This window comes from Mandrillus leucophaeus, unplaced genomic scaffold, assembly GCF_000951045.1.
Source record: "Mandrillus leucophaeus isolate KB7577 unplaced genomic scaffold, Mleu.le_1.0 Scaffold56, whole genome shotgun sequence".
Taxonomy (NCBI): Eukaryota; Metazoa; Chordata; class Mammalia; order Primates; family Cercopithecidae; genus Mandrillus; species Mandrillus leucophaeus.
Window position 1 is genome coordinate 2,282,157 of NW_012106030.1, and position 15,581 is coordinate 2,297,737.

General features: G+C 41.5%; 1 protein-coding gene across 1 annotated transcript in view; it reads left to right on the forward strand.

The window, feature by feature from the left end:
* The window catches only part of E2F3 (E2F transcription factor 3), a 90,848-nt gene extending 77,798 nt beyond the window's left edge, over positions 1 to 13,050 (forward strand). Inside the window, exons 4-7 of the mRNA XM_011998163.1 lie at positions 2,167 to 2,325; positions 6,027 to 6,141; positions 7,448 to 7,583; positions 9,490 to 13,050. Of these exons, the coding sequence (XP_011853553.1) occupies positions 2,167 to 2,325; positions 6,027 to 6,141; positions 7,448 to 7,583; positions 9,490 to 9,752 (673 nt within the window). The 3' untranslated portion in view covers positions 9,753 to 13,050. The remainder of the gene's footprint in view (positions 1 to 2,166; positions 2,326 to 6,026; positions 6,142 to 7,447; positions 7,584 to 9,489) is intronic.
* Positions 13,051 to 15,581: the final 2,531 nt, after the last annotated feature.

The window sequence follows — 15,581 nt, forward strand, 5'->3', positions numbered from 1 at the left end:
CACTAAATTAAAACCTTGACTTGTGCACCTATGGGGGAACAAGTACAATATTAAATAAGGAAATTTCCTTTAAGAGAGATGGGGAGATTTGGCAGAAGACTTTTCCAGGTAATTATTTATCAAAATGAAGCATTATTTGGAAAATTGGTGAACAGGTGATACATGCACACACAGATACCAGAGCCTGAAAGGCCATTTGAGACGGGTCTGTTTAAGATCTTGTCCTGCAGTGCTAGTGAGATTCATAGCCTGGCTCCATCACCGTAGACCTCATGTGTGCTGGTCCCCTGAGGTCACAGCACTCTTTCATTCATTTGAAAGATATTTTTTAGCTCCTGCTATGTGTAAATTCTTCATTAGAGACAGGGAATCGTGTAAGCCAAGGTAGAAACTTGAGAAATTCAAGGTGAAATGCTTTCATCAAACCCTGGAATTTTTACTGTCCCTTCCTGTTCTAATAAAAAACTTTCATAGCTTTCTATGACTTGCCAACAACAACAGCAATGACAGCCTTGCTTCAGATACTAATACTTTGGCTGCAGTGGGAAAGAGAGCTTGCTTGACTGCAAAGACACCCTTCATTTCTTTACCTTTCCCCCTATCCCCCACCCGCTCGGTTTTTGTTTTTCTTTAAGCTCCAAAATCTCCCTCAGAAAAAACGCGGTATGATACGTCTCTTGGTCTGCTCACCAAGAAGTTCATTCAGCTCCTGAGCCAGTCACCCGATGGGGTCTTGGATTTGAACAAGGCAGCAGAAGTGCTAAAAGTGCAAAAGAGAAGGATTTATGATATCACCAACGTTCTGGAAGGCATCCACCTCATTAAGAAGAAGTCTAAAAACAACGTCCAGTGGATGTGAGTAGGAGTCCTCCCCATGCCCTGGCTCTGAGGGGGTCGTTTCAAACTGCCTAGTTTCTTAGTTCACGCTTTCACATCCATGCCCACAATTTCTTTTCTTTTCTCTCCTACTGTTTTCTTCTCTCTCGTTCTCTCTTCCCTCCTCGGCTTCTAAGCCAGAAGTTCAAAGTCTCTTTACAAAGAGACTTTGTTTAGATACTGTCAGAGATAAAAGGATTTATATTAGATCAGCATCAAGCAAGGGGATCCTTAAAGAGGTCCCTACAACTGGCAAATGGACTGCTATTCATCTGTTACATTGATGTCTGTGTGCACCCACATGTGTATCTGACAGATGTGTACACGTCTTCAGCTTGTTTCTCATAAGAATCTGGAGATGATGGCTTGTGGGTTATCTATGTGTATATGTACAACTGCATAGTTACAGAGTATCTTTATCCATGGTTCTAATAGCAGATTAACTCACTTTCTGAGTAAATTAAGGCAAGACTTAAATCTCTCCATTTCGTCTGTAGAGCAGGGATGGTAGCATGATACTTATACACCCACCTGTATGATTACATATGTAATATATTTTGTGATTTTTAGAGCATCTAAATAGCCACTATAAGCACAGTATTGAATTATTAAAGCATTTTAGAAGGAATAATTCCGTTATAGGAGGGCTTTGAAAAAATACTAATTCAGATAGAAGATGAATAGGTACCTTTTTTGCACTCTTTGGAATTTTGTTTAAAGTGTGGTAACCCATTTTGGCCTCTGGTTTAGAGAAATATATTGGGTGCTGGTCTCGGTTCTTGCATACATCACATACATCTGTTTCCTTTACTTTCTTTTCTTTTTAGTTGTTGGTATAAGACCCTCAGTAATGACCTGGGTTTTTCATGCTTTTTTTGGATGGGTTGTTTTCTTTTTTTTTTTTTTTAAATTTTGAACCATTCCATCTTCTCTGTCTCTTTTTATCCTTTTTCCCCTTTCTTCCCCCTATCACCTGGGAGCCATGGGGCAGGGGAGGAAGGTGGTTGCCTTCTTTTGCCCTCTGAATTTGAACCTTCTGAAGAAACAGACCTCCCCTGGAGGAAAGAATCCTGAAAATAGCAGTGCTCTTTCACTAAATTTCTATGCTGTGAAAAGTGCAGAACTGTATTTATGAAAAAAATATATATATGTATAAATGTTCTAATGTTAACACTTGGCTAACAAGCAATGTGACCTCCTGTGTCAAGAGGAGACTTTTACCCAAAGGATCATTTCTCCTTCCCCTCCCTCCCATGAGTAGCCATGAAGAGTCTGTGTTTGGGTTTCTAGGGGCTGCAGTCTGTCTGAGGATGGGGGCATGCTGGCCCAGTGTCAAGGCCTGTCAAAAGAAGTGACCGAGCTCAGTCAGGAAGAGAAGAAATTAGATGAACTGATCCAAAGCTGCACCCTGGACCTCAAACTGTTAACCGAGGATTCAGAGAATCAAAGATATCCTTTGTGCCGCCGGTTCACTGGGGGTTAGTGCTTCGTAGACTATTTCCAGAGTTGACAATCTGACTTATGCACAAGGTAGATTATTATTCTGATGTCATGCAAATGAGTACCTGTGTGCCTGCGTGTGTGTGTGTGTGTGTGTGTGTGTATGCACATGTGTGTGCAAACCCAGTTAGCTTTGCCTAAAAAGTCAGTATTTATGGTAAGATGGTCACCAACTCGATCCTATTATCTATTTTGATACCAGGTGGGAACTGTTTTTTAAAGCATTTTTTCATGTGTGGTTGAGACATATGGGTACACTTCAGCGTAAGGCCACACTATTAAAAGATACATAAGGTGTCGGTATTAATATTAATGACAACACTAAGCAGATTCGTCTTTGGCTTCCCAGATTTTTGGTGGGTGTTAGCTGTCACTGTTGGGGTTCTCACATTCTATTTTCTTTTCACCAGATATTGTAGCGATTGAAATTGGTTAAATCTATCTGATTGGGCTGTAGTTGAAGGGTTTGAAAGAGTAGAGAAAAATCATACTATAACTCTTAAAGTACATTCTACTGATTCCCAATACAAAAACTGATTTCGAAAGCACCCCAAGACCTGAGAAACCCCTCTTAATTCATCTGTTCCGCTACAAACATTAGTCCTTGGAAATAAAAATACAAAAGGTCAGTTCTTGTTCTCAACTTCCTGACAATCTATTGACGATCTCAGGAAAACTTGCTCTTCATCGTCTCACCACAGACAAAATAAGAGAGCGATTGCCACATTATGTCAAACGAGACTTGCCAATATTCTCAGTTATTAGAAGAAGACATAAAACAATACTGTAAGTTATCCCATCTCTAGTTTTAGTTCCATACTTCTGAGGATGCCACATCTACCATTATTTGACAGAAAATAAAATGTGTTCTGCCCAGATTCTTCTAGTGTCTCATCTTTAATAGGCCTCCCCTTGGAGGATATGGAGATATTTATTTTCCTCCAATCTTGGCAGTTTTTCAAACCTGCAGTTGTTCATTTCCTGTTGATAGAGAATTAACCTTGTCAGCTGATAGTTAGTGAGATGGAAGAGAGAGAAGTATAGTGATTTGGGCCCCCAGTGGTGGGCAGAGTGGGTTTACAGGGGAAGAAACCAACAGTTGGGCTGTTGCAGTCATTGTTTGGTTGGCAGCCCTATTGTGGAAGATACGGTGGTTACATGTGATTGGCAGCCTTCCGGGACATGTGGGCTTATGGCATTGTCACCTATATTAGCTTTCTCTGGGGCCTTTGTTGCCAAAAATGAAAGCTTCCTTGCAGGGAACTTCGAACCCAAGGAGTAAATTCAGGAGGGAGCCACAAAGGAAGCACTTTTAAGTTTGTAAGATTAGAAAATATATTTGCACAATTTATTTCTGTTCACCATTCAGTTCCCAAATTGGTACAGCTTGTTCACAAATGTGTTGAAATTTTCCTTCCTGCAGCATGTTGAGTAATTGTAGACGAGTTTTTCTTTTACGCTTGATCTTAGCCAAAAGGCCAAGAAGCGATGAGTTTTTATTTTAATAAGTTCTTGTCATACAGCTTTCTGACAGTGGGCTGTAGTGTAAGTACCTGGTTGTCAGTTTTCTCCAGTGTTCTCAGTAAAAACTCAGAACTGCCTGGCCTTCTATAAAGGCATCCATTGGCTTCTTTGATGGGTTATGTAGTGATCTAAAACCCAGAATCCTGCAAGAGCAGCCGCTGTAAGCTCAACACTGAATTAGCCATCATCTCAACTGTAAAGATTTGAAGGAGATAGTCTGTGATAGATCCCCTACATATGTTTGCAGTTTTGTGTGAATATGCTTTTTTTCTGGATTAGTAGTTCCATAGCTGCCTTCAGTTTCTAATAGGAAGCTACCACAGCCAGGAACAGTGACTCACGCCTGTAACCCCCGCACTTTTGGGAGGCTGAGGCGGGCAGATCACTCAAGGTCAGGAGTTCAAGACCAGCCTCGCCAACATGGTGAAACCTTATCTCTACTAAAAATACAAAAAAGTAGCCAGCTATGGTGGTGCGCGCCTGTGATCCCAGCTACTCGGGAGGCTGAGGCAGGAGAATCACTTGAACCTGAGAGACGGAGGTGGCAGTGAGCTGAGATCGTGGCACTGCACTCCAGCCTTGGTGACAGAGTAGGACTCCATCTCAAAAAAAAAAAAAGAAAAGAAAAGAAAGACAGAAGCTACTATTGTAAGGGACAAGACTTCATCTAGGCTCTCTAAGCCCCCCCCTTTTTTTATATTAAACATATTAGATCACAGACTTTAGCTATTAAATACATTATACTACCTGCTGAAATGCCTTCATTGGTTTGTTACTTGGTGTTTTGTCCTAGGAATTTTTTGTGGGTTCATGTAAAAAATAATAATTGGCTAAAGACATTGTACATTAATTGTTTACTCCATGTCCCTTATATAAGAAAGCCATGCGGACTTCTCTCTTTTAGTGCCAAGTGTCAAGCTCACTTGAATATTTTTGTCCTATCGTAAGTACTGTATTCTTTCATGATAGCCTTTTAGGCTTGGCTGCCAGGACATTGAAAAGAATTGTTCGGTGCTTAGAAAAAACTGCCAAGGCCGGGCGCCGTGACTCACACCTGCAATCCCAGCACTTCTGGAGGCCGAAGGCAGGCAGATCACTTGAGTCCAGGAGTTCAAGACTAGCCTGGGCAACATGGTGAAACCCCATCTCTACTAAAAATTTAAAAAATTACCCGGGCGTGGGGGTGCACGCCTGTAGTCCCATCTGTTTGGCAGGCTGAGGCACAAGGATCATTTATCCTGGGAGACGGAGGTTGCAGTGAGCTGAGATTGCACCTCTGCACTCCAGCCTCGGTGACAGAGCAAGACTGTCCCAAAAAGAAAAAAGAAATAACTACCAAGAGTACTGAGATATTATTCTTTTCTCTTTTCCTAAATCAGTGTTTCTCAAATTCATTCAGGTCGCAGAGCACCTGGAAACTGCTTTCTTCCTCATGAACACGGAAATATTGATAGAGTTAATATAGTACCACGCAAAGGATAATTTTTCTAACAGAAGTAATGACACTCTTTTCTGTAGGCAATACATAATCACAACCAGCCCAGGTGCACTTAAGAAAACAAGCTGTCTGCCTGAGCAGTATTCTGAGTTCTTCCACTAATGTATTTGTTACTTATTTATTTATTTGGTGGCTGCTGACACTTGCTTATAGATAGAAGTAACTGGAGTTTCAAAAAAATTATGGCTAATAGAGATTACATTTTTTTTTCCTGCAAATTGGAATCTGCCATCATTCAGTTTGAGTGACAGAACACTTTATTAGAGTTCATGGAATGCCTGTGCTGCAAAGGGCCCTGGCTTCAAGATAAAATGTCTGACCACTTAGTTTTTGATTTTCATATGATCATTTATTTTAACTATTCTGTTTCTATGTTTCATATTTTACATAGCCATAGTCTTTTAGAAATGGGTGGGATAAAGCTATTCATTTCTTTAGTTGTTTAGAGTGTCAACCAGAAATGAAGATTCATGGGAGACCCTAAACATTTGCAGGTCCAGAAAGGGGAGACATGTGCATACTTCTCTAAGTCATAAAATACTTTAAAATTTTCCATGCACTTATTTTGTCATTTTCGTCATACTTATATCTGAGGTAATTAGATGGAAGATTCCTTGACACTCTTTACGTTAGCTTATGTTACATATCAAGATATTCGAAAAATTAGTGGCCTTAAAGACCAAACTGTTATAGTTGTGAAAGCCCCTCCAGAAACAAGACTTGAAGTGCCTGACTCAATAGAGGTAAGGAGACAGCGTCTTTGTTCATCTGCAAAGATCTTTTTGGAATGCCTGAAACTGAAGAGTCATTGACTCATAGTTAAAGTCTGTCCCCCTCCTATGAACTTGATGGTTCTTTCCCATTTATTTTACTTAACCATACATTTTAAAACATTTCGACGGTTTGATGTTCATTGAGTATTCAAACAGCCTAACTTGGACCTAGCAGGATGTTCACTTCAAAGTGGTATATGATACCCTGTCCCTCTTGTACTTTCTCTTTTTCATAATTTGTCATCAGACGGTTTTGATCAATTGGAATCACTTTGGAAAGCTTATATTGATTATCCTGTATATGGTCCCCACCACAAACAGATATATAAATGTTTTAAAGTTTCTCCCTAGTTTATAACATTTTGAGAGATCAAATGGGGCTTTGGGTTAGCTGATAGACTAGAATATTGTAAGAAAGTAGGGGGCATATTTTTATGATTTTCAGATATACTTGGATAATAGAGGCCTAGACTATAACTATAACATAAAGAGCTGTAGTAAAAAGAAAATCCATAGGAGATAAAAAGAGAATAAAAGTTACACGCTTCCATCTAGGGTAGACTTCTTACCCTAAAAGATAATAATAGCTCTTTGACCTAGATGAAAAAGATTTTTAACTGTTAGTACGCTGCATTCTCTTAATAGATGCAGTTCCTAGCACTTAAGAATACTATTCATCAGTATACAGTTCCACATGAAAAAGTCCTACCATAAAGGAACAATAACATGGAAATACTGTATTTGGAACACTTAAAGGACCTTGTAATAATTTGCAGAAAAAGAATATATCCAAAGAACACAATTCACCTCACCCATTGTGCTATTTTCAGACTGAGTCTCCCCTCCCCCAAACCCCCCAAAAAAGTTTTCTTTCTCTAGGGCAGGACTCAGCAAACATTTTCATTGACTGTCAGGTAGGTGGTAAATATTTTTGTCTTTGCGAGCCTTACACCCTGTGTCTGGACTGTTCAACTGTGCACCTCTGCCACTGAATATGAAAACAGCCAGAGGCAATAATAAACAATGGGAATGAGTGTGACTCTCTTCCAATAAAACTTTATTTACAAAGCCACTTGGTGAACTGGATTTGGCCCTTAGGCTGTGGTTTGCTGACCCCTGCTCAAGAGGGTAACCGTCTTTGACAGAGTTGGACTAGTAGAGAAAAAGCAAGTGAACAGTGAACATTGTTCTTACTTTCCATTTTTAGATAAAAATTACTATGGCTTTTATTTCTAAAAGAACTTATGATTCGAACTTTTCCCATTTCTGTTCATAGAGCCTACAAATACATTTGGCAAGTACCCAAGGGCCCATTGAGGTTTATTTATGTCCAGAAGAGACTGAAACACACAGTCCAATGAAAACAAACAACCAAGACCACAATGGGAATATCCCTAAACCCACTTCCAAAGGTAAAAATTCCACTTTTGTCTTTTGGAAACTATGTTAAAAATGAGGGTGACTAGAACCATCTGTATTGGAACCACAAGCCTAGGCAAGAAACAAAAACTTCTGTTGTTATTAGGTAACATGTTCTAAAAGACATTCTGACTGGTTTGCAGAAGAAAATAATGATTTTGGAAAAATGGCTCCTTCACCCACTTATGGAGTCACTTCAGACTTTTGCTATTGGCAGAGAATATTTCCTCGCAGTGTTTTTGAAAACCAGCTAAAGTGAGGAGCAAAGCTGTGAACTGTCTTGGTGGATCATCAGAGACACTTGACCACACACCTTTGAATGACACCGCAGAGCTCATCAGAGAGGGAAATGAAAAAGGTTTGCCGAGAAAAGCCTTTGTTGGAGAATTTTTGTCTTATTTTCCCCCCAATGAGATGGGGAAAGGATATGGGAGGAGAACCTTAGGAAAATAAGTCTTGCCGGGCGCGGTGGCTCACGCCTGTAATCCCAGCACTTTGGGAGGCCGAGGCGGGTGGACCACGAGGTCGGGAGATCAAGAGCATCCTGGCCAACATGGTGAAACCCTGTCTCTACTAAAAATACAAAAATTAGCTGGGCGTGGTGGCGTGTGCCTGTAATCCCAGCTACTCGGGAGGCTGAGGCAGGAGAATCACTTGAACCAGGGAGTCAGAGGTTGCAGTGAGCCGAGATCCACCACTGCACTCCAGCCTGGCAACACAGCGAGACTCCGTCTCAGAAACATGAAAAGAAAAGAAGTCTAACTTCTTCCCGCTCTGCAAAGAGCAAAGGAAGCTCTTTGCAGTATGTATTTTTTTCCATTTCCTAGCTTGAGGATATACATGCAATTTTTTTTTTTTATTGTCTCCTTACATAGCAGCAAGAATAAGGGTGATTTAAGTGAATAAGTCTGATTTAATACTGAGCAAAAGTACAGCACCTGCAATGGTAAAACAAAAGGCCATCTTTTTTCACCACAGAAATCCAAAGTGGATATGTCTTAAATGTATTTTTAGAGATCTTTTTAATAAGCTAGTTGTTCAAAAAAGACTGAGTTAAAATCAGTGAATTCTTCATGTAGTCCCAGCTACAGGGAGGCTGGGGCAACAGGATCACTTGAGCCCTGGAGTTCGAGGTTAGAGTGAGCTATGCTTGCCTGTGACTAGCCACTGCACTCCAGCATAGACAACATAGCAAGATGCCTTCTCTTAAGAAAAAGTGCTTTTTTCAGTTGGTGAGTTTCTACTAGGAAGTCAACTTTTCAGTATGTATATACTGTTTTGTTTTGATTTTCTTTAAACAATGACCTAGATAGCAGAGAGAAGTTTTTGAACTTGTTATCCTCTCATCGTTGAAGCTATATGCATTCTTGTTTATTGACTAGTTATTTGAAAAATGAGTGAGTAGACTAGGGCCAAAGAAAGATGGCCAGGCGTGGTGGCTCACACCTGTAATTTCCGCACTTTGGGAGGCCAAGGAAGGCAGATCACTTGAGCCCAGGAGTTCGAGACCAGACTGGGCAACGTGGCAAAACCCTGTCTCTAAAAAAAAAAGATTAACCAGGCATGATGGCTCACACCTGGAGTCCCAGCTACTTGGGAGGCTGAAGTGGGAGGGTCCCTTGAACCCCGGAGTTCAAGACTGCAGTGAGTCATGATCACACCACTGAACTCCAGCCAACAGAATAAGACCCCGTCTCAAAAATTAAAAGGGGGAGGAGGTGGCAAGGAACTTTTTTGTACCTGTTAGCATAAAAGGTGATCTGCATCATAAAGTCATCTCATTGTCATTATTAGCAGAAGGCGCATGCTTTTTTCTAACAGCAACATACACATTCTTCCAGAAAAATTCATTTGATTTTTCTAACTTATTTTTTGTTTCCGCCCATGTTTTCCTTTCAGACTTGGCTTCAACCAACTCAGGACATAGCGATTGCTCAATTTCTATGGGAAACCTTTCTCCTCTGGCCTCCCCAGCCAACCTCTTACAGCAGACTGAGGACCAAATTCCTTCCAACCTAGAAGGACCGTTTGTGAACTTACTGCCTCCCCTGCTGCAAGAGGACTATCTCCTGAGCCTCGGGGAGGAGGAAGGCATCAGCGATCTCTTTGATGCTTACGATTTGGAAAAGCTCCCACTGGTGGAAGACTTCATGTGTAGTTGATTATGCTTCGTGTGAACTCTCCTTAAAAACCGATATTTTTTTATCATGGAACCAGAACATCTGTCATGCAGTGTTGTCCCTTCCTACCTTCTTCCTCCAAGAGAGTATCATGAAGTAAACTGCAAACTTCAGAAGAAAGCTGACATTTTAATGAATTTTTTTAAAAAATTAATAAACAAATTGTCTAAACGCACAGTTGCAGGCTCCCTTGGGAAAGCCCTGCTCTGCTCCAGGCTCCAAGATCTCCTGGCTAAGTCAGCAAGTGAGAAAATGTGCAATCAGGTGTCTCTCACCCCGACTTTTCCTTCCTCCTTCCTCCCCGGATTGGCTTGCTGTGCCTGACGGATGGGCTGTAGAATGGGGTCTGGCCACCTGGCCCGCTGGGAAACAGCAATCTTCCTTAATAGCATTTCAAGCCGTGCCTTCTCCGCAGAATGCATGTCTTTGGGGTCTGCTAATATGGAATGGAACTGCAGCAAATGCAAACTTGAAGTCATGCAAAAGTATGAAATGGATTTCTTCAGCTCTTCTTAGGAATATTTAAATTACTGTCATAATTCAGTTTAAGCTATGAACTGTGTGTCCCAGTAGGAGGTCAAGAAAACCTCCACAGCCTTCTGATTGAAGAACCTGTTTTCAAATATACTTGTTGCAGATACAGAAGACTAGTAGAGTTCTGCCACTCTAAGCTGTTGTGGATTTTCCTGTCTCCATGAACCACTCCCATTCCCCTGTCCCCAATGTGTTTGTGAGTTTCCAGTTGATTTGTAGCAAATGCCTACTTAGTTCTTTGTGGATTGTTTTAGACTTTTTATTGTTTTAGCTGCCATTTAAGCATTCCTGTGGCACCCATCACCATTTCAATTTAATTGTTTACTTTGAAGCGGTTTTTGCAAATTCACATTACTTAAGCAGAGGGAGAGAACCTCTACTGATCGAGCATCTAAACCTGTGTGATCTAAGGTTTATCAGCCTCTGCAAGGAGCTTTGTCCCATCGTGCTTCCATTCCCAGGAGGGGGAGCTTGGAGCGAGTCAGTCCTGGGGCTTGCTGACATGGGTGGCCCGTTGGAAAGGAGAACCAGGTCAGATGACGTAACAGCCCCAAGGAGCAGCAAGCATGGGTCCCTCCATCCTTGGGCTTCCCGGGCCCCTGTGACGGGGGAAAGGGCTCTCTTACACCGCACTCAGGGAGACCACTTCTCAGGATGGGGTCAGATGGAGAGACCTCTAGGGAGAAAGACATCCCCATTGTGTGAGTGGCATTTCCTTAAGCTGGCAGGAACAGGGAGCAGCCCTGTGTCGGGGGCTGGAATAGTTCTGGCCAGACCCCGTTCCCCTTCCTCTATGAAGGAATCAGTTGGACCAAGGGAAGTCGGGGACGTAGAAAATGAAGCAAAACAATGCCAGGGCGTCTCCCGCTTTACTCTTCAGGAATGGTGTCCCAAGTTGGAGGCTTTGTGTCAGCTGCAAATCCTACCAGTTGTGTCCAAGAATGGCCTTCCCTCAGGCAGGTGGCAGTGGCCATCTCCCCCTGGGAATATGGCGTAGTATCTCCGGTGCATTCCTTGGATGCTAAGGACTGCGGGAATGAGGGAGTCAGATCAAGAACAAACCTCAAAACGAACAGTTAAATTGAAATGCTATGTGCCTGACCCAATGGTAGGCACATAGTAGGCACTCAACTCATATGTTTAATTGAATTGAAAATATCCCTTAGGAAAAAATAAAAAAAACACAAACAAAAAACCACAAGAGCCCCAGCCAGTTTACTCCAGGTAGATTTCCACAATATGCAAAGTGGTGGTGGGGTCAAGACAGATGACACCAGCACTTTAAACTCTTTGTGTGGGTATGCGTGGGTGTATGTTTGGGAAGAAAAACAAAGGTGCAGACTATCTTCCTTTTTTCTTCTTCAGCCTCCATCCCTGGCCTCCTCCCCTCACACACACTGGACTTGGTACAAAATGTCGGTGTGGTCCTAGATGAAGCATTGGGGTGGGGGAGGGAGAGGGAGCTTTGTGTCAAGTGCCTACTGGAAATGCACTGTGGGGTTTTTTCCTGTATGGGAAACCATTTATGCCAAGCTTTTCCCCATTTCCCATATTTATCTCATCTGGTTAGCTGCCTCTGCTTCCAGCTTTGTGTAATTCTCTTTGCCAGCTGCACAAAGCTGATTTTTTCCAAAGTCTAAAGACTGAGCTCACCTGGCTAGATTGTTGTGTGTTTTGTTGAAATTTTTCATAATGTAATGCCGTATTTATTGTTTTAAAAATGAAAGGAATACTAATAAGTCTTAAAAGTTCCTTCATGCATAAGATTTTTTTTCCAGTTACTGGGCTTAACTGGTGTACATTAATTAGATGTCCATACTGTATTTTGTTTGCATTAAGTACTTTTCTTTTTGACTTAGTATCCGGCACACAAAGTGGGTTAGTACTACAGTATTTGCGTTACTTTAAGTACTAAGTATGCAGGTTTCCTGGTACCATTGAGTTGCTGCTATTAAAGCTCACACACGAAATGGCTAAAAGTTACAAGTGTGCGAATTATGACTGCGTGAGCCTTAGAAAATAAAATGTATAAAGGGCAACACATGAGCTGTCAAACAGTGTTAGGTATGTGTTTATATGTACAGAGTTGTGCATCGCAATCGTTTTATTTAAGTGGATATGTAGTCTACTCACATTTTCATTATTTAGCAATTTTGTACAAAAATAGCAATTAATTTGTAAACACTGCCAGAATACTTTCTAGCTGGTTTGTGATTTTTTAAGAGTGTTACTTCGTTTTGTTGTTTTTTCTGTTCTTTGTTGTGGTTCTTGTTTTCTTTTTTGTTGTATGTGTAGATCTGTAAATAAAATTGCAGTATTTAAAGCTTAAGCTTTCAGGAAAAAGAAAATAAGAATTCAGTGTGTGCATGACAACTCGTGTGTATGAGAAGGAGGGATTTGAAGGAAGATGGCTTGCAGAGTAAGTCGGGTGGCAATTGTCAGGGTGTGGGAATTTCTCTTCCTACGGGGTACGTGATTTTGTAAAAAGGAAGTATTTCTCCCAAAATTGGGAGTAGGCAAACTACGAATCAGTTTAGCTTTGTGTTGTATGCTAGTTTAAAAAAGAAAATATGTAATATAATGTAAAAAACAACCACAAAAAAAAAGCTTTTATGATGGATTTTGTAAATAGATTTGTTACAGGGTGACCTGTTCTCTAGCTGTGATCTTACCACTTCAAATGGGTGTAATTTGAATAAATTTTGTATGGTAAAGGATCAATAAAATGATTTTTTTTTTAAGAGTTCAGGCTTGTGGATGGGTTCTCTTTAATATTATCTTATGCTCCTCTATTAATTTAATTTTTTTTCCTTTTTCTTTCTTTTTCTCTCTCTTTTTTTTTGGGGGGGGGGCAGAGTTGATCACTCATGCAGGCTGGAGTGGAGTGGCGCAATCTCGGTTCACTGCAACCTCCACCTCCCGGGATCAAGCAATTCACCTGCCTCATTCTCCTGAGTAGCTGGGACTACAGACACCTCCCACCACGACTGGCTAATTTTCGTATTTTGAGTAGAGACAGAGTTTCACCACGTTGGCCAGGCTGGTCTCGAACTCCTGACCTCAAGTGATCGCCTGCCTCAGCCTCCCAAAGTGCTGGGATTACAGGCATAAGCCACCGCGCCCAGCCTATTAATTGAATTTTTTTAAAACATTCTTAAACAAGTTAACGAGAAAGGCTAAACAAAAGCTTAAAACATCGTTTGCCTTACGTGGTATTTGGGACTCTGAGAACACTGAGCAAATATTTGGTGACCACTTCTGGTACGCTCTACCCTCTGTGCAGCAGAACTTACCTTGTCCCTGTGACTATGTGCAGAAACCACTCTCAGACACTGAAGAATTTTTACACTGAGAAAGTGACAAGTTTGATGCCTCATAAGAGTTATAAAGCCAGTACACTTTAATTCTGAAATCTAGTCATTACCTCCCATGTTCTAGATTGTTTATTTCTAGTAACGCCATCTAGGAGCAGATTTGAATTTTTTGACTGCCATGTGACACTGTTAACTCTGAACTTACATTTAAAAACCCCAAAGTGCTATATATTGTACACACACAAAATCAATATAGAAGGGTATGAAATTTAAAAAAAGCAGGGGGGTCATTACCTGCCCCTCTGTGCTATTCATGCCAGAGATAACCACTGTTCTCAGTTTTCTTGTATTATCCTTCCAGCCATTTTCTAGGCACATATCTGTGCATGAACGTGTGTATTTTATTTTATTTTATTTGTATTTATTTATTTATTTGAGACAGAACCTGGCTCTGTCGCCCAGGCTATAGTGCAGTGGCACAATCTCAGCTCACTGCAACCTCCACCTCCTGGTTTCAAGCGATTCTCCTGCCTCAGCCTCCCGAGTAGCTGGGATTACAGGCATGCACCATCACGCCTGGCTAATTTTGTATTTTTAGTAGAGACAGGGTTTCACCATGTTGGCCAGGCTGGTCTCAAACTCTGGACCTCAGGTGATCCACCCGCCTTGGCCTCCCAAAGTGCTGGGATTATAGGGGTGAACCACCACGCCCGACCTATTTTATTTTGTTTTTGTTTTTGTTTAGAGACAGGATCTCACTCCGTTGCCCAGGCTTGAGTACAGTGGCACCATCATGGCTCACTGCAGCCTCAGACTCCTGGGCTCCAGTGATCCTCCCGCCTCAGTCTCCTGAGTAGGTGGGACTAGTAGGCGTGCACCATCAAGCCTGGCTAATTTTTTTTTTTTTATTTTTCTGGAGATGGAGTCGTGTAATGTTGCCCATTCTGGCCTCAAACTCCTGTCCTTAAGCAATCCTCCCCCCTCAGCCCCCCAAAGTACTGGGATTATAGGTGAGCATGTGTGTTATAACATGACTTAACATAAGTCATACCATATATGCTGATCTGAAGCTTTTTATTGCTGTCACATTTTTCCATGTGAGTACTTGTAGATCATGTTCATGCTCTTCAAAGGCTGCATAACATTCAGTGATTTAAAAAATAAATAAATAATTTTTTTTTTTGAGATGAGTCTTGCTCTGTTGCCCAGGCTGGAGTGCAGTGGTGTGATCTCGGCTCACTGCAACCTCTGCCTCTCAGGTTCAGGCAATTCTCATGCCTCAGCCTCCCAAGTAGCTGGGATTACAGGTGCCCGCCACCAGGCCCGGCTAATTTTTGTATTTTTAGTAGAGATGGGATTTCCCTGTCTTGGCCAGGTTGGTCTTGAACTCCTGACCTCAAGTGATCCACCCTCCTTGGCCTCCGAAAGTGCTGGGATTACAGACGTGAGACACCGCACCCGGCCTAAAAATGTATTTAATAATATACTTAGGTGATTGCCTGTTTGAGAGACAATTTTGTTCATTTTGCTATAAAAAAATATGTAAAGTTTATAGAATGCTTATATGTAAGGTACTATATATTTTATGTGGTATAATTTTCGTAACAAAATTTACCATTAGTAACATTTGATAGCATTCACACTGTTGTATAGCCATGACTTTTGTCTAGTTCCAGAAGACATTTTCATCACTCCAAAAGGAAACCTGTGTCCATAAAGCAGTTTACTCCCTATCCCCGACACCTTGCAGTCCCTGCTTTCTGCTTTTTTGTCCCTATGGACTCACCTGTTCCATATGTTTCCTACAAATGGAATCATGCAACATGTGGCTTTCTGTGTTTAACTTCTTTTTTTTTTTTTTTCTTTTGAGATGGAGTCTCACTCTGTCGCCCAGGCTGGAGTGCAGTGGCCTGATCTTGGCTCACTGCAACCTCCGCCTCCTGGGTTCAAGCGATTCTCCTGC